Source organism: Carcharhinus amblyrhynchos, chromosome 10 (assembly GCF_965287045.1).
Source record: "Carcharhinus amblyrhynchos chromosome 10, sCarAmb.v2.hapA, whole genome shotgun sequence".
Taxonomy (NCBI): Eukaryota; Metazoa; Chordata; class Chondrichthyes; order Carcharhiniformes; family Carcharhinidae; genus Carcharhinus; species Carcharhinus amblyrhynchos.
Window position 1 is genome coordinate 69,609,466 of NC_137333.1, and position 24,061 is coordinate 69,633,526.

Sequence of the window (24,061 nt, forward strand, 5' to 3'; positions counted from 1 at the left end):
GTTAGAGTTTAGAAGGATGAGGGGGGATCTTATAGAGATGTATAAGGTAATGAAAGGGATGGATAGGGTAGAGGTAGAGAGATTCTTCCCGCTCAGAAAGGACAGCAGGACTGGGGGGGGCATGGTTTAGAATGGAGTTGAGGAGGAACTTCTCCACTCAAAGGGTGGTGAATCTCTGGAATTCTCTGCCTTTTGAAGTGTTGGAGGCTACCTCGCTAAATATATTTAAGTCACAGCTAGATAGGTTTTTGACAGACAAGGGAATTAAGGGTTATGGGGAGAAAGCAGGAAAGTGGAACTGATCCACTTCAGATCAGCCATGATCTTATTGAATGGCAGGGCAGGCTCGAAGGGCTAGATGGCCTACTCCTGCTCCTGTTTCTTATGTAACTCGCTTTTGTTTGCTGGAAGTGACCTATATTCATTCATCTGCAGGAATCTGCCCTCTGCAGGCAAAAAGAATATGTCCTGACATTGCACTTTTTTGAATAAACAAAAACATGCAGATGATAGGTCCATAATACATTCACCATGTCAGCACTCCCTTTCTTTCTTGGTATGCATTGCTGTTCCTTTTAAAGTTTTGCATTCTTGTATCAGTCCTGATGAATGCAAGGTCCATGCAGATGGATCCATCCAAGAGTGCAGATCCGTGGGTTTCCTCCAGGTGCTCCGGTTTCCCCCCACAGTCCAAAGATGTGTGGGTTAGGTTGATTGGCCATGATTAAAAAAAAGTTGCCCTTAATGTCCTGAGAGGTGTAGGTTAGAGGGATTAGTGCATAAATATGTAGAAATATGGGGGCAGGGCCTGGGTGGGATTGTGGTCGGTGCGGACTCAGTGGGCCAAATGGCATCTTTCTGTACTGTAGGGTTTCTACGAATATACATATATGAAAAAGCTCTGACATAACGTTTCTTTAAGTGTTGTACTTCAGTTGAAAAGTGCAACATTAAACGATCTTTGGTTCTAAAGATGAGCAAACATTGCTGTAGTACAATTTCTTTATAAGCTTGACTTTGTTGCTCTTGGTTCATCTTAAAAATCTGTGTGAAGTTTTAGATTGTACTTATTTTGCCATCCTCAGGTGAATCTCAGGCAGGCACAATATCAGTTCGATTATATGAATCAACAGCTGATGTTCATGGAACCAAACCTTGTATAAACAACATGTTAGTTGAAGAACACCTGGCACACTTTACAAATAAGTAAGTATCTTTTTTCTAAAAGCATACTTTTCAACATTTGTATTTTAAATAGCAGTGTTAGATGTGATTTTGTGTTTTTATTTGCTTTTGAAATTAGCACTTTTTATAGTTTGTTGCATTATATAACCTCTTGTACTTCATAGAATAACTATTGGCCTTTGCACTCAATGGAAGCTATATTTAGGTTGTTTTAAATCTAGAGTGCACGTTGTTATCTGGGAACAGGAATTAACTTAAAAACACTATCCCGTTGAATAACTTTGTGCTATTTCGAGGTTTGAAAGTCTTCCTAACTCCTTGGGTTGTGCCAAGTTGCTTTCAGGGCAGATAGGGAATTGTGTGTGTATGCACAGTGTTTGTGATGCATGTTCCAAGAAAGCTGTGTTCTCTGCTAGCTCGTGTATTCAATAGATGGTGTTGAGATTCTCCAAGGATCTTGGAAGTTTCCAGCATTTTTGTTAGCTTGCTTGATCTTTAATTGATGCTATCATTAACTTTGCAGATATGATATCAATGTTAGACAATATATGTCATCTTAAAAAAAGTAGTTTCTCACTTATGAGTGTTGCCTTCAAAGTAATTCCACAGATAAACACGTAGAGTGCAGTAACAAGGCTCTGAACACTTCCACCCAGCAAATAAACGAAGCTGAAATAATAGATGTTTATGACACTATTGCAAATTGCCAGCAGCTTGAAGGAGTGGATTTTCCTGGGCTAACAAGTAGGAATGCTTTTGATTTTGGCCAGCAAGTGGATGTGAAAGTGACATTTGTGGCTTCACCTAGCAGCATATTTGTACAGCTGTTAAGGTTGCAGCATCAGCTGAAAGAGTAAGTATCATATTAATCACCTAAAGAAATACCAGGCAAATGAGGCTTAATTCCTTTTATGCACAGTGCTACATTTTTCACTGTTCCTCCATTTGCACCAACTCCCTATTGAAGGGAAGGTAATAGCTCTGCCTTAACTCTCAATGTGGACTCATTTGTTAATGAAAAATGTATTTTCTTTATCTTTGGCAGTCCTGAATTTAACTACTGTCATTGTTGAAAGCCTTAAATACTGACCAGAAGAGTCCTTACAATTCACGGGACTGCTTTTAAATCTGCAACTTCTGTATATTAGCCAATCAGGCTGAGAAATTACTACGCAGTAACCTACTTTTAGTAAATAAAAATAAAATACTGTGGATGCTGGAAATCTGAAATAAAAACAGAACATGCTGGATAAACTCAGCAAGTCATGTGAAGAAAGAAACAGTTAACATTTTGAGGCCAAATGACCCTTCTAGTTAGTATTAGTAAATGTTCCATACTCATGCACTTCCAATACTACTTGTGTATTCAATGAGGGTGTATCTTCCCTATCTTGCTGCTGTGGCCTTATGGTTGGTCTCCATAGAAAGGCAAAAGCATCTATTCACTTTGATAATTTACTTCTGAAACCAAATCCCTTTTTATCTATTTTTCATCTCATTGTTTTTGTAATTATCGTTGACTCCATTTAGACCCGTAAAGTTATCATACAAAAATGTAAAGTTACTAGATTTAACAGTTTGTTTTGAATTTTAATTGTAGAGAATAAACCTTAAATATTTTAACCATCATAGTAATAGGAATGAAAACAAACCATAAAATTTTACGGAAACACAAAAGAGAGTATGTAAAATTGATAGAACTATAATGTTCTCTCCAGTTTGCAGGAAGAAATGAGAGTAGTGTATTCATCATTGGAACAAGAAATTGTTCAATGGGAGGAAAGTATGGACTGTGCATTACCGGTTTTTGAGCACAAAGAGTGGAGAAGAGGGAAAGTCACCAAAGTGATCTCAGATAAGTTTGTGGAGGTAATTCTTTGCACTGGATGCTGTCTACATTCCTGGTAATATTTTATGGGTTTCAGTTAGACAAAGGGTGTTGCTGTAGAACTTTGTACCTTGGGCAACTTGGATAAATGAGCATCTTAAGTTGCAGGTTTCTGTGTTGGCTAGGCGTATCTAACCTGTATAACAGTCAAGGTCTCACAGTTTACCATATTAGAGGTGGGGAAGAAGTTCCCCAGTAACTGACTGGCTCTTTTGGATGCCATAGGTTATTGGGTTATGTTGTAAGACAATCATATAGTGCATTTATGTTTAGTCCTACCAACAACACCTAATATGTTTTAATTGTTTAATAGTGCAGAAGTTGAATATTGCTGGAAAAAAGTCAAGACATTGTCCTGCCCTGACCAGTGAAGTTGCCTGGTTTAAATATCAAGCAAAGCTTGGCAGTTAACTGCCAGACACGATATATCAACTGATGAATTCTCCGTAACAGCACACCTACCAATCAATCAGCAGTCTCCTCTTCTACTATATAAATTTGTTGATTTCCCTGGCAATGTACTCTTGCAAATGTCCTGATAAATGCAAGATGAAAAGCTCAAGGAAAAATTTTTATTTTTCAGCGATACCTATACATCTGCCCATTGGATTTGTGGAGAAAAAGTTGGTTGCAGTTGAAATCTGTTTCTATCTTTTTCAAGCTGCATATATAAATAACTCTCTGAGACTGATTTTCCACATTAGCTGGGAGGCCAGGCATACTAATATCAGCGACCTTGGGGCCAACAGCACTGCATCGAGCCACGATCATCCAAAACCAACTTTGATGGGCTGGCCGCATGCTTAGGTCACCAGAGTCCCAGCTGACAAATCTTTTTTGCCCAGGTCAAGGAACACAAGGAGGGCATCTGGAAGGTTTACCCCAAGAAATGCAACATAGATGTCAATCCCTGGGAGCTCCTTGCTCAGAAAAAAATTACCTTTTTGAGAATCTTGATTAAAGGGACACGATTCTTTGAGAACACCTGAGGAGATCAGGAAAAGGAGCCTACAAAAGGAATGCCAGCAATCTTGAGTCCAAGGACTAATTCGGCCTTCCCAGAAACACCTACCAAATGTGCCATCGAAAATGCAGTTCTAGAGTAGGGCTCCTAAGCCTTGCAAGAACCCACCCATTACAGTAGTGTGGAGTTTCTTAGGTAGACAATCATACTTGTCAGTGAGTGATCACTGAAGAAGATATAAATTGCAAGAGTATTTTCTGTTCCATCTTTATAAAATGTTTCTGTACCACCAAAGTTCAGTTTTGTGGGACAAAATCTGTCTAGTATTTCACACAAAATCAGAAAAATGTTGGCAAAGCCAATTCTAGTTCCAATCTAAGGAGGCATTCCAAACGGTAGGCTTTGGTATCTTCCTGTAAAGCAATTATTGACACAGTGAAAGCCTACAAATGGAGACTGATATGAGAGTTTCCCTGTAAGTTACCTGCTTTCTTCTTTTGAAGAATAGTTAGGTTGTCAAAGCTATACCTGTATCAGCCCATAGAATTTCATACACTGACCTTCGTTTTTTTTTTCCTTTTTATAGTGGGTATACGAGTTATAATGACGAAAGCTAGTTCTCTATCCTTTCAGACACATTGGGCTGAGCTTCAAGGTAGTATATTTGGGAGGTACCCCAAATATATGCTGGAGATCATTCCCCCTGCATCCCAGATGGTCCGGAGTAATGACTGACGGCAATTGCCCTGGAAGTGCAAACTTACTTTTGGCAATTGCCTTATGTTGGGGAACCATTGAAACATGAATTTATATTGCAAATTTGGGATATGAATGGATACCCAGAAAACATTCGAAAAAATCTCCTCTCCTCTCCTCATTTCCCCCAACTCCCTTCCCAGTCCTAAACTTGGCTGGACCTTTAACCTTACCTAGGTTGCAGCAGCAAGTGTTATAAAGTAAAAGGGCTGCCTTTTGAAGGTAAGCCTCAGGAAGGCTGCACTACTGTTGAGTTGGATGGTCAAGCAAAATTCAAGTGGAGTATCAGTCTGACTCAATTGCCACTCCATCAGAACTTATGACCCAACATGTACCTTTTTGGGGATCATCCTGAATGATGCCAGTTACTTAACGTAATTATTTTAATATGTTGCTATGTGTGGTTTAAATTTAAGAGGCTTATAGTATTAAGATAACCTATTAAAGTATTGTGTTCCATCGAAGTAACCCCACACTAAGACCTCAAAATTTGGCAATTGAGAACCAATACTGGGGATAGAATATTAGTGTTTAAAAAGCTTAGATGTGTGTTTTCCTCTAGTTCAGTAGGTGACTTATGCATGTTGTGAGGAATGCACCCATTTCCCAGGTTAATTGTAGATCTGAAAAGGATTTCTTCTGGGTTACTGCAAAGATAGAAGTTACTATATTATTACTGAGAGGCCAAGCTAGTTCCAATACATCCTTTACAGTTTTTAAAGTCTTCATGTGCTTAAATTAGTTATTTTTGCAGGTTTTCTGCTATGACTTTGGAAATACAGAAACTGTGAGTACCTGCCTGTTAAGACTATTAAAAGAAGAATTCCGATTTGGACCTCTGGCACTTGAATGTTCTTTATCCTGCATCAGGTGATTTTTAAATCCTGTGATTATTGTAATTTTGTCACTTTGGGCGAATATGAAAAGGTACTTATTTTTCCTTTGAAGATGATAGATTGTATAACACCTTTTTATATCATAAAATGTCCCAAGGCACTGAACAGGAGCATTGTAAATGGAATATGACACTGAGCTGCATAAGGAGATATTAGCTCAGATGACCAGATACTTGGTGAAAGAGGTAGGTTTTTAGGGAGTAAAAGACAATGGCAAGGTGGAGCGGCAGAAAGGTATAGGGAAGGAATCCTGGGGCTTTGGGGCCCAGACTTTTGAAGGCGCGGCCATCAATGATGGAATGATTTCAAACTGGGGATAGCAAAAGACAAGAATAAGAGTGGCTTATGTATGAACGGTTGTGGGTCTGGAAGATATAACAAAGATAGGAGGGCTAAGACTCTGGAGGGCTTTGAAAACTAGGATGCAAATTTTAAAATCAAGACGTTGCTTGACTGGGAGCCAGTGTTGATCAGTGAGAGTAAGGTGATAGATTGGATGGGCTTTGTTTAAGGCTGGCAGTGGAGAATTAGATGACCACAAGATGGGTAGAGTGTGAAAGATGAGCCAGGAGTATATTGAAATTGTAAAGTTATGAGTTAAGAACATAACATAAGAAATAGGAGCAGGAGTAGGCCATCTGGCCCCTCAAGCCTGCCCTGCCACTCAATAAGATCATGGCTGATCTGTCGTGGCTCAGTTCCACATTCCCGCCCTCTCCCCATAACCCTTAATCCCCTCTCTTATCAAAAACCCATCAACCCGCGTCTTAAAAATATTTAGCGAGGTAGCCTCCACCACTTCAACGGGCAGAGAATTCCAGAGATTCACCACCCTTTGAGTGAAGAAGTTCTTCCTCAACTCAGTTCTAAACTGCACCCCCCCCCCCCCCCCCCCCCCTTTATCTTGAGGCTGTGCCCCCTAGTCCTACTGTCCTTTCTGAGCGGGAAGAGTCTCTCCACCTCTATCCTATCCATCCCATTCATCATCTTATACGTCTCAATGAGATCTCCCCTCATTCTTCTAAACTCTAACGAGTACAAGCCTAGTTTATCCAGCCTCTCCTCATAGCTCAACCCCCTCAACTGTGGTATCAGCCTAGTAAACCTCCTCTGCACTCCCTCCAAGGCCAAAATATCCTTGCGTAAGTACGGCGCCCAAAACTGCACACAGTACTCCAGCTGCGGCCTCACCAATGCCCTATATAGCCGCAGCAAGACCTCCCTACTTTTATATTCAATCCCCCTCGCTATGAAGGCCAGCATCCCATTTGCCTTCCTGACCACCTGCTGCACCTGCAAGCTGGGTTTTTGCGACTCATGCACAAGGACCCCGAGGTCCCTCTGCACCGTGGCCTGCTGCAGTTTTTCTCCACGTAAGTAATCGTCCTTCCCACCATTATTCCTACCAAAGTGGATCACCTCGCACTTGCCAACATTAAATTCCATTTGCCATTTCCTGGCCCATTCACCCAGCCTATCCAGATCCTTCTGCAGACTCTCCACACCCTCCGCGCAATTTGCCGTTCCACCAATCTTGGTGTCATCAGCAAATTTCGACACCATACACTCGGTTCCCTCCTCCAGATCATCTGTATAAATGGTAAATAGCTGAGGCCCCAGCACCGACCCCGAGGCACTCCACTAGTCACCAACCGCCAATCCGAATAGCACCCATTGACCCCCACTCTCTGCCTCCTATTTGACAACCAATCCTCTATCCACGCTAACACCCTACCCCCAATTCCATGTCCCCTGACCTTCTGCAATAACCTTTTGTGAGGTACCTTGTCAAACGCCTTCTGAAAATCAAGAAAGACCACATCCACCGGCTCTCCTCTATCCACCGCCCTAGACACATCCTCATAGAACTCCAGTAAATTTGTCAGACACGACTTCCCCTTAACGAAACCGTGCTGCGTCTGCTCTATCAAGCAACTCCCCTCAAGATGCCTCGCTATTTCCTCCTTGATGAAGGATTCTAACATTTTACCTACAACAGACGTTAAACTAACCGGCCTATAATTCCCCGCCTTTTGCCTGGCACCCTTCTTAAACAACGGCGTAACATTAGCCGCTTTCCAATCTTCCCGCACTTCCCCGGAATCCAGCGACGTCTGGAAAATAACCACCAAGGCATCCACTATCACCTCCACCATTTCTTTCAGAACCCTTGGATGCACTCCATCTGGTCCTGGGGACTTGTCCACAATCAGCCCCTCCAGTCTGTTGAGCACCGCCTCTCTAGTAACAGTAATGTCATCGAGACCCTCCAGTCCTACCACCTTTCCACCTCTAACACCCGGCAAATTATTCACGTCCTCCTCCGTGAAGACCGAAGCAAAAAAGTTATTCAAGACCTCAGCCATTTCCCCATCCCCTACCACTAAGTCCCCCTTCTCATCCTCTAAGGGTCCAACGTTCACCCTAGCCAGCCTCTTCCTTTTTATGTACTTCTAAAAACTCTTGCTATCCTTTTTTATATTAAGCGCTAGCCCAGCTTCATAGTTTCTCCTACCCTTCTTTATCAATTTCTTTGTCAGTCTTTGTTGACATTTAAACCTCTCCCAATCCTCTTCTCGCCCACTACTCTTAGCCACTCTAACCGCCTCTGCTTTTAATTTAACACTTTCCTTCACCTCCTTCGTTATCCACGGCTTATTACCTCTCCTCCTACGGTCCTTTTTGACCATCGGAATAAATTTCTGCTGAGCACCAGGAAAGATCTCCTTAAAAATCCTCCACTGCTCCTCAGCAGACCTACCTTCCAACATGCTCCCCCAGTCCACATTCGCCAATCCCTCTCTCATCCTACCGTACTCCCCTCTGTTCAAACAAAGGACACGTGTCCGGGAACCCACTTTCTCCTCCTCCATCTGCACCAGAAACTCCACCATACAATGATCACTCTCCCCAAGAGGATCCTTCACCGCAAGGTCCCTGACAAAGGCATCGTAACAGATTACCTGAGATACTGGTGATGTTGGGTAGTAATACAGAGATGGAGATAAGCAGTCTGATTAAGAGTGGGAATATGTGGTCGGAAGATCAGCTTGGGGTCAAATATGACAGCAGAATTACAAACAAAATATTTTGCTAAGGAGTTGATAGTTAGGAAATGGAACTTGGACTGAAATCTGATTGGAGGGATTTCTAATGGAGTTCCCTGAAAGATGGTGACAGCGTGTTCAAGGAACTAATATTTAATTGATGCACCAAATAAAAGCAAAATATTCAGCTTTCATCATAACGTTATGAAAAGCATTAGTTAAATTGTATTCAGCTTTTGTTCTTAGTGAAAGGATGATTGAAGTTTATTTATGTGCTGTATACATTTATGATGAAATGAAAATGACCTGAATGATTTCATTGTTTTAGACCAGCTGGAGGAGGCTCAAATTGGACAGCAACATCATGTGACTTTCTGGGAGAAATTCTGGTTGGGAATTTGGTACTTATCAACATTGAGGTCTGTTTATCAATTTAAAAAAAAGTCATAACTGAAAATCAAATATTTTGAGACTTAGATATTTTAGATAAAATGATGAATGAATTATGACTGCGCCCTGAACTAACATCTGCCCTCTAACTACACTTCACACGAAGACCAATTTGCCTTGATTTCCTAGATGAATGCCCATGGAAGATCAAGTTCAGTTTTAATATTTCTGAGCTGGTATAGTGTTCTGTTCTCTGCTGAGGTGTACTACGTACATATAAGAAATATTGTTTTCAGTGTGATTATTGCTTTGAACAGGTTGTTGAGTTTTTAAGATAGAGAAATATGAGCAGGTGTGGGCCATTTAACCCATTGAGCTTACTCCAGCATTCAGCAAGATCATTGCTGATCATATTATGACCTTAATCCCATTTTCCTTGTAGATCAAAAATTGAATGTAACCAATGACCCAGCCTCCACTGGTTGCGGGGAGAAAATTTCAAGGATTAATAGCCCTCTGAGAAAAGAAGTACCTCCTCCTAGCAGTCTTCACTGGGAGACTGACTTTTTAAACTGTGTTCCCTAGTTCTAAATTCCCCAGTGAGGGAAGTATCCTCACATCATCTACTCTAAGTCCCCTCAGAACCTTGCCTGTTTCAATCAGATAACCTCGTGAGCCCAACCTGCTTCACTCATAAGACAAGACTTTCATCCCAGAAATCAGCCTATGAATCTTCCCAGAACAACTACCAGCACAAGGATATCCCTTGAGTAAGGACAACAAAACTTTACAAAGTACTCTGTGTGGTCTCCCCCCCATACCTTGTACGGTTGTAGCCAGACTTCCCTACATTTGTACTCCATGCCCCTTTTGCCTACATATTTAGAATAAGTGGTTGTTTTCTTTATATAGTATATGGAATAAAGGTCTAGCACATGCATATCTAAAGTGGAATTTCGAGTACTACCGATGCATAGATGTAAGAAAGCACGTAACCTAGATCTAGTATGGTGTTGAACAGGGACAGCTAAAGACTAAGCATGGAGATAACTTCAGCTTGTACCCTTTTACTGAACATAATTCGACTTATTAATAAAGATAACAATCAGTTAAGTTACTGAAGATTACGGAGGCTTCCTTCACAGATGCATTCTGTAACCAACACCTCTGAGCATTGTTCGTGAAAAGACCAAACCCAGCAGGACTGATTTTAACCTTTCTGGCCGTATAACCTGAGTAGGCATTTGAAATGGCCACAGTGATTTTCTGTCCCCCACCCCCACCCTCCCTTAATCCTATCATCTTCCCATGTGTTGCAATTTTCACTTACGCAAAAAAAAGTGAGGGGGACCTATACAAGAAGGCAGTTTATATATGCAGATCAGTTTCCAATTAAGTAATTGATCCCAGACTGCAATTGTAACCTGAGGCCTGTGTGATGAAATTGCTGCTTCCCTGCTGTGAGTCATGGTTCTGTGTTCGATGTGTTTACTAGTTGCTTCCATTTTCTTGGAGTCAATTTGTCAGGAACCAGCAGCATAATTGATCTTAATTGATGCATAGAATCCCTACAGCGCAGAAGCAGGCCATTCAGCCCACCAAGTCTACACTAACATCAGTCTCACCCAGGCCGTAACTCTGTAACCCACGTTGTGCTGCTAATCCCTCTGATGCTGAGGGACAATTTAGCATCACCAGTCCACCTAACCTGTGCATCTTTGGAGTGTGGGAGGAAACCAGAGCACCTCGTGGAAACCTATGCAGAAATGGGGAGAATGTGCAAACTCCACACAGTCACTGGATGCCAGAATTGAACCTGGGTCTCTGGAGCTGAGGCAGCAGTGCTAACCACTGTGCCATCATGCCATGCAGTGTTTATTTTGATCTGAAGTAATTCAGGGTTCTGTTGTTTTGTTTTTCCTTTGGAAGGTGCAAAGTAGGGCTTGACTAGGTTGACCAGTGAGGTCATATGATTGGTATAGCTGGGCTTTCACAGAATACTCAAGGCGGTCTTCTTTTGGGATTTTTAGAGGTTGCTTTCTCTATTTCCTGCTCTCTCAGATCTAGTAGGAAATAAATCTTTCCCCGTAATTCTCTTGTCTGGGAGTGGAGCTTTCGCAAAGTTGCTGCATGAGAATTAAGAGGTGTCTGTCTGGATCACTCTCCAATGTCAAAGGCTGGAAATCTGGTACCTACGTAAGTGTCTTTTGGTTTCTGTGCTAACTGGTTCTAAATATGGGATGTATGTCTATGGGAGATACCATTAAATTGGAACAATAGAGTTTTGATAAAAGCTGCGGAGTGGATCACTTGAATCGTACTTTGAATGAAAACACCTTATGCTTACCTTAATGTAAAAGTTAGGATGTAGGTAACTTTGTAAAACACCTTTTGAGTTTCTGATCTGGTCCTTAACACTGCAAAGCCGGATCGATGAATGAGGAACCAGAAAAGACCAAGAAAAGTACATTTATTTTGAGTTGAGATTTGCTTTGGGGACCAGGAAGAGACACGATGCTCTTCTCTTTGTCCATGAAGCCCTCCCAATTTCTTCTTCAAACTCTGAATTGAAGTTACAAAGGCAAAAGTCAGCTCAGATTGACTATCCTTACCTGACTCCTGGGCCGATTGCATTTTGGGTTATTCAGGTATTTCTCTGTTCTCTGATGTGTCTGCTTATTGGGTAAAGTTAGGATGAATAAATGGTGACTTGCAGAAACCTAGCCAGTAATGTGTTGGAGAAAAGGTTTTGTGCTCTGCAGTGATGCGTTTAACACTTTGTGAAGGAAGGAAAAATAGCCTCTGGCAAACTGGACTTGGCACTCATACTGCCACTCAGACTTGCTGATTCCATTTGGATCAGGGCCAGCCTTTTCTTGAATGAACATAGTTGACATTGATAGGCTCTGGGTCGGAAGCAAAAACACTCAGCTGCTGGGCATGAGGTAAGACAAACAACTAAACTTCCCAAGCTGATCATCGGGCCAGGTCGATGAGGTTTATGTTAACTTGGATCACATACGTCCATTGCAAAAATGTTCAGTTTTTGGATCCACAGATAAAGCATAGTTGTCTTCTAGTGGCCTCCTGCTATTTCAACATTTCATTTTTGCCTGGTGGTCAGCCAGGGACCTAAACCAGGACTTAAAAGTGTGACTTTGGTCAGTACAATAGATGGAGTATTTTAATGAGTGAATTCGGTCATATTGTTCTGACTATATCAAAAGACTATTATTAGATTTAACTCAAAATTAGCTATGGCGGATTATTTTATTATTACTAAAGTCGGAGGTGTGGTAGATTGTGAGGAAGGGTGTCATAGTTTGCAGGAAGACTTGGGCAGGTTGCAGAGCTGGGCCGAGAGGTGGCGGATGGAGTTTAATGCGGAGAAGTGTGAGGTAATTCACTTTGGTAGGAATAACAGATGTGTTGAGTATAGGGCTAACGGGAGGACTTTGAATAGTGTGGATGAACAGAGGGATCTAGGTGTATGTGTACATAGATCCCTGAAAGTTGGGAATCAAGTAGATAGGGTTGTTAAGAAGGCATACGGTGTCTTGGCGTTTATTGGTAGGGGGATTGAATTTAGGAGTCGCAGCGTCATGTTGCAACTGTACACAACTCTGGTGCGGCCGCACTTGGAGTACTGTGTGCAGTTCTGGTCCCCACATTACAGGAAGGATGTGGAGGCTTTGGAGAGGGTGCAGAGGAGGTTTACCAGGATGTTGCCTGGTATGGAGGGGAGGTCCTATGAGGAGAGACTGAGAGATTTGGGGTTGTTTTCGCTGGAAGGAAGGCGGCTGAGAGGGGATCTTATTGAAACATATAGGATGATTAGAGGTTTAGATAGGGTGGACAGTGATAGCCTTTTTCCTCGGATGGAGAAAGCTAGCACGAGGGGGTATGGCTTTAAATTAAGGGGTGGCAGTTATAGGACGGATGTCAGGGGTAGGTTCTTTACCCAGAGGGTGGTGAGGGATTGGAATGCCCTGCCTGCTGCGGTTGTAAATGCGCCTAGTTTGGGGGCGTTTAAGAGATCCGTGGATAGGTTTATGGATGAAAAGGGATTGGTTTAGGTTAGTGGGTCATTGTTTTTTAACTGGTTGGCGCAACATCGTGGGCCGAAGGGCCTGTTCTGCGCTGTAATGTTCTATGTTCTAAATCACTGAAAATGGGGAAACATCTTGTTCAGGTGTTCTTTTCAATTTGGTTGGCTGCTGAAAATGATCAGATTTCTAATGGGATCCTATTAATTTTAGCAATACCTACAAGTTTCTGTAATTTCCATGTTTCCTAGCCACTGGTGCCCAGCGCCCTTGGCCGATCCCTACAAATGTCAGAACTAGTGTATTCATTATCATATGAATTTAAGAATGGGCTAACTCTGACCCAAGGATGCAAAAGAACAGATTATAGTTTTTCATAGAGTTGATGAACTTAAAAATGTTGGATATACTCAAACAGGTCAGGTATTTGTGGAGAGAACAACGGAGTTAATATCTTGGGTCAATAACCTCTCATCAGCAGAAAACCTGAACAAAGTTTATTTCTCATGTTTCAATCAGTATTGAAAATTGTACCAATAGTTACTTAAACGTGTAGAGGCTTACGTTTTCTACTTTGTAAGTCCAAGATATCCAGTCTTTTGGAGGCATGGACTAGATCCTTGTGAAGCAACCAATGTGCAGTTTATATTTGATTTAAGGCTGCCTTTGCATTATAGTATGAATGCAAAACAAACTGGCCCTTAAAATTGTAAATGCATCCTAAATTGCATGTTCTTTCAGGTCAAGCACTATCGTGTTTTGCTCTCTTTTTTTTTTTCCCCCACCTTCACTTCAGTGTCTCTTTCTTTTGTCTGCCTGTGCAGAACCCTTTTTTGTGTTCCTTTCTTACTCTTGACTATACACTTCTGAGTATCTGACTGGAAGGAGAGCAGTACTACTCAGAGCTGCGTTTTAATTTAGTGTCCTAACAAAAAGGCAGCTGTGTCTGAAGTTAAATGACTGCTCTGCCAGTGGGTGGAATTAAAATTTCAAGCTCCTCATAGTTGACTTTGGCCTCTGCATTGGAGCACCTTGCTATAAATATTGAAAGGGTTTTTTTGTATATACAATGGATCAGGAAGACATATTTTCTAACTTTTGCTATTTCTAGTAGAGGGCTGGCACTTTTAGTCTCCAGATTTAACAGGGAATTGCTCAGTCAATATGATGTGTGGCAGTTGCTGTATGAAAAATTGACTGCATTTTTTAATCCTGATATTGAGGAAACTTGCACACTAACTTAATGCTGGGTAATTAGTACTAAAGTTTTTTTAGTTCTTCAAGTCTAACTTCCATGAAGTTGATTTAACAGCTAGAACTGGCACTTCAAAATAGAACTGGCACTGGTTCAAAATATACTTTGTATTTAAACTTTTTTTTTTAAAACTTGCAGGAATCCTTTTCTAAGCCTCCCCTGCCAGTGAAACTCTATGCCAAGGATGAAATTGGACAATTTATCAACATAGCACAGTATTTGGTCAAGAAAGGTCTGGCCTTGCCTCAGAAAATGTAACTAATTGTTCTGTTTCATGAGTGAATGATATTTTGTTCTACTCGAATAATTCGCTTTGAGATGGAAACCTCTAGCCGTGACCATTTGATTTAAAATAGAGTGGTTTGAGTACCGAAGTTCAATTTGCAGTTGCATGATTTCATGATTGGCAAGTTAAGAATTAAAGCCAAAATTCCATATGCATTCACATTCTGAAGTAATGTCCATTGTCAATATTTAGGCTGTTTGCACTGTTATTAATATGCTGAATTGTCTAAACTTGTAAGTTTTGTGAATTAACGTTTTAACCTGAATGAGCCATTGCCACATTTATCACTGAGAATAATATCTCACCAGAGGAGTTTGCTGCTAAGAAAATAAATGAACTTTCACTGAAAATTATCAGTAAAATTCCTTCTTTGAGAATGAACTGAAATCAAGATTTGGTTGCAAGTGAATTTAATGATACTTGAATGAGTTTATCAATGTTTTAAATATGGGAATGACAATCATGTAGCTTAAAATAGGTTATTTTCATTGAGTCATGGCTTAATTTTAAACCTTCAGATCTGACAGAATATTTTTGTTCACTTTTAAGTTCAAATGCATCAGATGGTGGAGCAATACAGGCTGATGTGAAGCAAAATGACAGGCAACTGTCGTGGGGCCGAACAACTGAAATTGTTGAATATTTGATACCCAATCATGAAAATAATCTGCCATCCAAAAAAATGTACAAACCACCTGTCCTTCCAAATACTTGCATCTTTGAGGTTGAAATAACTGGTGTTGGTGATGATGGAATCATCTATGGAATGGCAGTATCTTTGAGTAAGTTATCGAGCACAAAGTTGTGAATGAACATACTAACTCTCAATCATTCAAAGAAAGAACTGTGGATAATTACATAACTCTTACTTTCAAATCTATTGTAGTTTTAAACTATTTATTGACTTGACTTTAATCTTCATATTCAAGTATAAAGACTCAATTCCAGCAAGTGCAGTATTTCATCATAGCTTAAAAACCTGCAAAATCCTCAAATCTGTGTAGTCTTTTCAGTGTGAACATATCCAGTGGTAGCGTAAGTAGACCTTGGCTGATAAAGGAAAATATCCCATTTTGGTTTAACCAACATATATCCTGATACCTGTATATTCTGTATCTGACCATGTGTTTGTCTTCCCTTGACTTGTTCACCCTCCCCAAACATATTCACTCGCTCGTCATATAATTGTAAAAAGCTTACAGAACAAGGTGGTATTCAGCCGGTTATGTCCCTTGTTTGCTTTTTGGAAGAGCAACATAGCTAGTCCTACTCTTCCACCTTCTTAAATTCATTCATGGGATGTGGGTGTCATTTGCTAGGCCAGCATTTATTGCTTAACCCTAATTGCCCATGAGAAGTATTTGTGAGTTGTCTTCAACCACTGTGATCCATATGTTGTGAGTACACGCAGTGCGTAGGGAGGGAGTTCCAAGATTTTGATCAAGGGATAGTGAAATAACAGCAAGATATTTCCAAGCCAGGATGGTGAATGACTTGGAGGGGAACTTCCAGGTGGTGTTATCCTTGTCGTTCTAGATGGTGGTAATGTCATATGTTGTCTCAAGTGGTCTTGGCTGAGTTCCTTGCGATGCATCCGCTATTTCGGTGGTGGAGAGAGTGAATGTTTGGATGGGATGCCAGTCAAGCAGGCTGCGTTGTCTGGATGTTGTCAAGTTTCTTGAAGCTGCCCTCATCCAGGCAAGTGGAGAGTAATCCATCACAGTTCTGACTTGTGCCTCATAGATGGTGGGACAGGCTTTGGGGAATCAGGAGGTGAGCTACTGGTATAATCCCGGTCAGTGTTATAACTGGACAAAGATGCCAGATCGTGGAATCATGGCTCAGAAGACTGTAAATGTTACCTTTTTTCCATGTTGCGGATCAGAGTCAAAAATCACTAATTCATTTTATCAAAAAATGTATTTATTAACCATAAGTTGGATTATTATACAGTACTCCTTTACTCCCCCTTACCTTAACAAATACACAAATTTTAACATTGACAGATTATAAAGTACATATTAAGCTACAACGGTCTCACTAACAAGTTGTTTTTAAGCGTACAAAATGACTATGGTCAAATATATATTCTTCTCTGAACCTCAGTTAGTGTTAGTGGTTTACTTCTCAGACTCCATCCAGATTGTCACAAACTCCACTCCGAAAAACATGCATAATAATGTTTTCCCTTGGCAGTTTGCACTCTGAAATCCTGTCCAAGTTTCTAATCAAAGTTTCTACTCCACTGTTACCGGTGAATCCGGTCCAGGATTTACACCAACCCCTTTTGGATTTCTTTGTCTTGGGAGGCTTTTACACAAACTGAATTCCAGCCACCGATCTCCACAATTATTTCAAATAATGTCTCCCAAACTGTAGTGATTTCTCACAAACATTAGCACCACTGCAGATATCTTTCTGGCCTTTCATGATCCTCTGCCCTTGAATTCTCTGTGTGCCTTTTCTGAGCAATAAGCTGCTCTGGTTCCTAGTTTCCTCAGTTCCGTTAGCTCCATACTTCTTGGAAACTCCCTTTCCTTCCTCTGGTTTCCTTTAGCTAGCTGTTCTTTAGATGACTATTATTTCATGGTATGATTAAACTGAGAGATTTTCCCTGTCTGGCCTTCTAACCGACTGCAACCATCAGAGCTGTGAGAGCTGTCTTCTCACTCTCTATACATCTCTCCAACCGTCAACAAATTCAGCTAAAATTAGAATCTAACTTCAGTTATCCTTACATGGGCCCAACTTAAACAACCCCCACACAAATCACTTTGTCCAGCATGGATCTAACTATAGGTTCTATTTTACTGGCACAGAAACATTAAACTCACTTGAAACCATACCTTAATTCTAATGATTACCAAAACAAATATAAATCCCTTAAAACAACTTTTGTTTTCCTAGCAGTTACAATTGGATTCCTAACCTCTGACCTGCTGTTGTAGCTACTATTTGTACGGTCAGTCTGATCCAGTTTTTGATAAATGATAATCCCCAAGATTTTCATAGTGGGGCATTCAGTGATGGTAATGCCATTGAATGTCATGGGGCGATGGTTAGATTCTCTCTTGTTGGAGATGGTCACTTCCTGGTACTTGTGTGGCATAAATGATATCTGCTATTTATCAGCTCAAGCCTGGATATTCCCAGATTTTGCTGGATTTCGACATGGACTACTTAAGAATTGTGAAAGGTACTGAATATTGTGAATCATAGAATCCGTACAGCGCAGAAGAAGGCCATTCAGCCCATTGAGTCTGCACTGACCACAATCCCACCCAGGCCCTATTCCCGTAACCCCACATTTGTCCTGCTTATCCCCTGTGGTTTGGCCATGTTAAAATTGACCCTATCAACCTAATCTGCACATCTTCAAACTGTGCAAGGAAACCGGAGCACCAGGAGGAATTCCAGGCAGATACGGGGACAACATGCAAACTCCCCATACACAGTGACCTGCGGCTGGAATTGAACTCTGGTCCCTGGCGCTGTGAGGCAGCAGTGCTTGCTGCTGTGCTGCCCTTTGAATCATCAGTGAATATCCTTCCTTCTGACATTTATGATGAAAGTAAGGTCATTGATAAAGCAACTAAGATGGTTAGGCCTAGGACACTAGCCAGAGGAACTCCTGAAGTGATGTCCTGGAAGTAAGATGATTGATCTCCAATAATCACAATTGCCTCCTTTTTTGTGCCAGGAATGACCCCAACCAGCGGAGAGTCTTTGCCCTGATTTCCCCCCCCTTTTTATTTGTAGTTTTTGCTAGGGCTCCTTGATAACGTATTCGGTCAAATGATGTTTTGACATGAAGGGCAGTCACTTTCACTTCACCTCTGGAGTTCAGCATTTTTTCTGTCCATGTTTGAACCAAGGCTGTAGTGAGGTCACGAGCCGAGTGATCCTAGTGGAACTGAGTGTCACTGAGCAGGTTATTGCCAAGCAAGTGCTGTTTGAAAGCACTGCAATGACCCCTTCCTTTACTTTTTCCCCATATCTTTGCAGATCTTGTTCTTTGGATAATTGGGGGATTTTAATCTGCATGTTGGTTGGTCAAGGCAGCCTTGAGGAGGAGTTCATAGAAAGTATCTGTGATAGCTTTCTTGAACAGTATGTAATGGAACCTACGAGGGAGCAACCTATCCGAGATCTGATCCTATGTAATGAGACAGGAATAATTAATGATTTTACAATTAGGGATCCTCTTGGAAGAAGCGATCACAGTATGGCTGAATTCAAAATACAGATGGAGCCTGAAAAATTGAAATCTAATACCAGTGTCTGGTGCTTAAACAAAAAGGACTACAATAGGATGAGGGAGGAGTTGGCTAAGGTAGACTGGGAGCAAAAACTTTACCATGGGACAATTGAGGAACAGTGGAGGACTTTCAAAGCAATTTTCCACAGTGCTCAGTAAAAGTATATACCATTGATAAGGAAGGACTGTAGAAAAAGAGATAATCATCTGTGGATGTAAGGGTGGCACGGTAGCACAATGGTTATCACTGCGGCTTCACAGCTCCAGGGAACTGGGTTCGATTCCTGGCTTGGGTCACTGTCTGTGTGGAGTTTGCACGTTCTCCTCATGTCTGCTGGGTTTCCTCTAGGTGCTCCGGTTTTCTCCCACAATCCAAAGACATGTGGGTTAGGATGATTGGCCATGCTAAATTGCCCCATAGTGTCCTGAGATGCGTAGGTTAGAGGCATTAGTGAGTAAATATGTAGGGATATGGGGGTAGGGCATGGGTAGGATTGTGGTTGGTGCAGACTTGTGGGCTGAATGGCCTCTTTCTATGCTGTAGAGTTTCTATGAAATAAAGGAGGGTATCAAATTGAAAGAAAATGCTTACAAAGTGGCAAAGATTAATGCGAAACTAGAGGATTGGAAAGTCTTTAAAGGTCAACAGAGCCATGAAAAAAGCTATAAAGAAAAGATGGATTATGAGAGTAAACTAGCTCAGAATATAAAAATATAGCAGAAGTTTCTACAAATGTATAAAGTGAAAGAATGGCTAAAATAAACATTGGTCTCTTAGAGGATGAAAAGGGGGATGTAATAACTTAATGAGGGAATGGCTGAGACACTGAACAGGTATATTGTGTCAGTTTTCATAGTGGAAGACACAAAAATCATATTAAAAATTGATGACAAGGCTAAGGCAGGTGAAAACCTAGAAACTATCATCATTAAAGAGGTAGCATTGGGCAAGCTAATGGGGCTAAAGGTAGACAAGTCACCTGGCCCTGATGGAATGCATCCCAGGGTCCTAAGTAATAGATGGCGGGGGGAAATAGCAAATGTATTGATGATTTACCAAAATTCACTGGGCATAGGGGTGGTTCCCGCAGATTGGAAAATTGCAGATGTGATACCACTGTTTAATGAAGGAAGCACACAAAAGTTGGTTAGCTTATCTTCTGTAGTAGGGACAATGCTTGAATCTACTATCAAGGAAGAAATAGTGAGACATCTGGATATCAGTTGTCCCTTTGGGAAGACACAGCATGTTTAGGAAGGGCAGGTCGTGTTTGACTAATTTGGTGGAATTCTTTGGGAACGTTATATGTGCAGTGGACAGTGGGGAGCCTGTGGATGTGGTGTATCTGGATTTCTGGAAGGCATTTGACAGGGTGCTGCACCAAAGGCTGCTGCATAAGATAAAGGTGCACGGTGTTACAGGTAATGTATTAGTGTGGATAAAAGATTGATTAACAGAAAGCAAAGAGTCGGGGGATAAATAGGTGTTTTTCTGGTTGGTATCAGTGATTAGTGGTGTGCCTCAGAGATCAGTGTTGGGACCACAGTTTGATTTACATAGATGATTTGGAGTTGGGGACCAAGTGTAGTGTGTTAAAATTCACAGGTGACACTAAGGTGAGTGGCAGAGCAAAGTGTGCAGAGGACACACAGTATGCAAAGGGATATAGATAGTCTGAGTGACTGGGCAAAGATCTGGCACATGGAGTACAATGTTGATAAATATGAGGTCAAACGTTTTAGTAGGAATAACAGCAAAATGGACTATTATTTAAATGATTAAAAAGTTGCAGCATACTGCTATGCAGAGGGACCTGGGTGTCCTTGTGCATGAATCACAAGGAGTTGGTTTGCAGATGTAACGGTAATTAAGAAGGCAAATGGAATTTTGTTGTTCTTTGCCAGAGAAATGGAGTTTAAAAACAGCGAGTTTATGTTGCACGTATAAGGTGCTGGTGAGGCCACACCTGGAGTACGATGTACAGTTTTGGCCTCACTTGAGAGGATATACTGTACTGGAGGGGGTACTGAGGAGATTCACTAGGTTGATTCCAGAGTTGAGAGGGTTGGCTTATGAGGAGGGATTGAGTAAACGGGTTATATTCATTCAAATTCAGAAGAATGAGGGGAGATCTTATAGAAGCACATTGTGAAGGAAATAGATAAGATAGAAGCAGAAAAGTTGTTTCCACTGGCAGGTGAAACTAAAACTAGGGACCAAAGCCTCAAAATAAGGGGAGCAGATTTAGGACTGAGTTGAGGAGGAACTTCACACAAAATGTTATGAAGCTGTGGAATTCCCTGTCCAGTGAAGCAGTTGAAGCTATTTCATTGAATGTTTTTAAGGCAAGGATAGATAAATTTTTGAACAGGGTTATGGTAAGCGGGCAGGTAAGTAGAACTGAGTCCACAAAAAGTTCAGCCGTGATCTTATTGAATGGCAGAGCAGGCTTGAAGGGCCAGATGGCCTACTCCTGCTCCTACTCCTAGTTCTTATGTTCTTAATTATCTAACTCCTTTCTGAAATTTGATTGGATTTGCCATCTTCCCACCCTCAGTCAGTGCATTCCAGATCATAAGCACTGTATATATGGAAAGATGCATAGAATATAGAAGCAGGAGTAGGCTAGTCAGCTCTTGAAGCCTGCTCCGCCATTCATTATGATCATGGCTGATTTATCAAATTCAATCCCCTGATCCCTTTAGACCCAAGTGCTATATCTAATTCCTCCTTGAAATCTCAATGTTATGGTCTCATCTACTATGTGTGGCAGTGAATCCCACATATTTGCCACTCTCTTTTTGGGTAAAGACATTTCTCCTTACCTCAGTCCTAAAAGGTTTACTCCTTATCTTCAAACTGTGACCCCTAGTTCTGGACTCCCCCACCTCGGGAACATTCTTTCTGAATCTGTCTAACCCTGTTAGAATTTTAGGTTTCTGAGATCCCCTCTTGCTTTCCTAACCACCAACTTAGTCTCTCTTCATATGACAGTCCTGCCATCTCAGGAATCAACCTGATGAACTGTCATTGCACTCCCTCCAAAGCAAGGACATCCTTCCTCAGATAAGGACACCAAAACTGCACACAAAGTCCAGGTGTAGCATACCAATACCCTAACAATTGCAGTAAAACATCCCTACTGATCATCTTGCTATGAAGGTCAGCATACTGTTTGCTGCCTTTATTGCCTGCTGTACCTGTGCACTTATTTTCAGTAACTGATACACAAAGATATCAAAATCCCACTAAGTATCCACCTCCCACAATTTGCATCCATTCAAATAATCTCCCTTGCTAACAAAATGGACATCCTGACATTTACCCACATTATGCTGCATCTACTATGCATGGGCCCTATCATTCAACTTCAGTCCAAATCACTGAAGCATTTCTGCATCCTCCTTGCAGCTCCCCCACCCATGCAACTTTGTATCATTATGCAAGTGGAGATAATAATCTAGTTCCCTCATTCATATCATTAATATATAATATGAACAGTTGAGGTGTTGTTGTATTTGTTAGCTTGTAAATAGTTATGCTGCAAACTGTCCATTTGACTTTAACTGTCCAATATGAAAGACAGTCAAGAGTAGCTATGCAGCATTTTTAACAATAATACAAAGTTAATGTGCATCACATTACTATGGGGAAGAGCGCAGAGGAAGCCGTTTTTGAAAACAGGTTACAGGCTTCCCAATTAAATTAATGAATATCATGAAGGGACAGCAGTTCTGTATGATCAAAGAGGCTGTTTCAGGTTTGCGGGCTACCATAACAGAATGTGGGAGGGAATGGGTATTCAGTTAGACACATCCAGCAGCCATCTAATTTATCCTGGCAAGGCTGTGGGAAAGGGAATCATTGGAACAGGCTTTACCAGTGGTGATTGATCTTAAGAAATTTCAAAAACTGAAGTGCTTTGAAACGATCACCTGATGTTACCAGTTGGCCAAATGGGGGATATGGGTACACATTGGAAGCTGTGGACTGTTTGCTTTAAGGGTTGTTTCTATGGAGAATGTGATGCATAAGTATAAAAGGGAAATGTTTATTTCCATTGTCTGCCTATAAAAAGTTGGTGATTAGTCAATGGTGGCTTTCAGTCATTTGTTACAGTAAAAGTTTAAAATGTGAAACCTTGTCATGTTGCTTCTTATTTTTTGCAGCTTTTAATTAAAAGCTCAAATCCTTCTTAAAAGTTTTGGCCTCTGCCTACAGAGGTCATAACAAAATAGAATTGGATAACATCCCGAAGAGTATATTTTCAGGGGTACAAGGAAATACGACTAACTGTAGCTCTTGCAGAGAGCTGGCAATAATATGATGGGCCAGTGGGCTGCCTTGTGTGCTTTTTCTTAAAATTATTATCATTACCAGCAAAATGCTTACTCTCTTTCTTTTTACCTGCCTAGCTTCCTTGTATAAATTAAATACAGCACTATCCCTTCTGATCTTCTTCTGTACTGCTTAATATTCTTGAGTGATGTTTTTAAGAATTGTGTCCTCTGTACTCTGTGATTTTTATCCCAGTTAATATCAGGATCATTGAAATTCCCTACAACTACTACTATTAATTCTGTATTTCTTTGCAATTTGCCTATATATTTGCTTCCTTCTCTCACTGTTTGGGGCTCTATGATACATTCTCAATAGTGTGATTGCTCCTTTTTATTCCTTGTGCCTAGGAGTGTCCTTATGAAGTTCCTCATATTATATCTGTTTGGTAATGGCATTTAAGCAAACAGTCTGCAATCCATATATAATTTTCAAAGCTGGTCTAAATTAATCAATGGCCAGGTTCCTCGCACCAATATTGGTTGACCTGTAGCGACTTGATATTGAGACACTTGGAGGCCTTGTACTTCATTTGCAGATTTTTGCTCCTTGATAGCCAGATTGTTCATAGAATCCTTACAGTGCAGATGGAGACCATTCTGTTGGTAACCTTATCTTTTGATTGAAGATCTCCTCCATTACCTCATTGGTTTCCAAGCCAGGACTACAGGAGATCCAAAAAGGAATGAACCACAGGCATATTTAGGTCTGTGCCGAGTCTCACCCTGGGTCAAAGTTTTTGAAAAACGCT

General features: G+C 41.1%; 1 protein-coding gene across 1 annotated transcript in view; it reads left to right on the top strand.

Annotated features, from left to right (window-relative positions):
- rnf17 (ring finger protein 17) overlaps positions 1-24,061 on the top strand; it is a 137,572-nt gene that overhangs the window by 84,942 nt on the left and 28,569 nt on the right. The window contains exons 22-28 of the mRNA XM_080197804.1: positions 1,086-1,206; positions 1,784-2,038; positions 2,904-3,054; positions 5,548-5,663; positions 9,065-9,155; positions 14,566-14,681; positions 15,263-15,495. Coding sequence (XP_080053930.1) covers positions 1,086-1,206; positions 1,784-2,038; positions 2,904-3,054; positions 5,548-5,663; positions 9,065-9,155; positions 14,566-14,681; positions 15,263-15,495 — 1,083 coding nt within the window. The remainder of the gene's footprint in view (positions 1-1,085; positions 1,207-1,783; positions 2,039-2,903; positions 3,055-5,547; positions 5,664-9,064; positions 9,156-14,565; positions 14,682-15,262; positions 15,496-24,061) is intronic.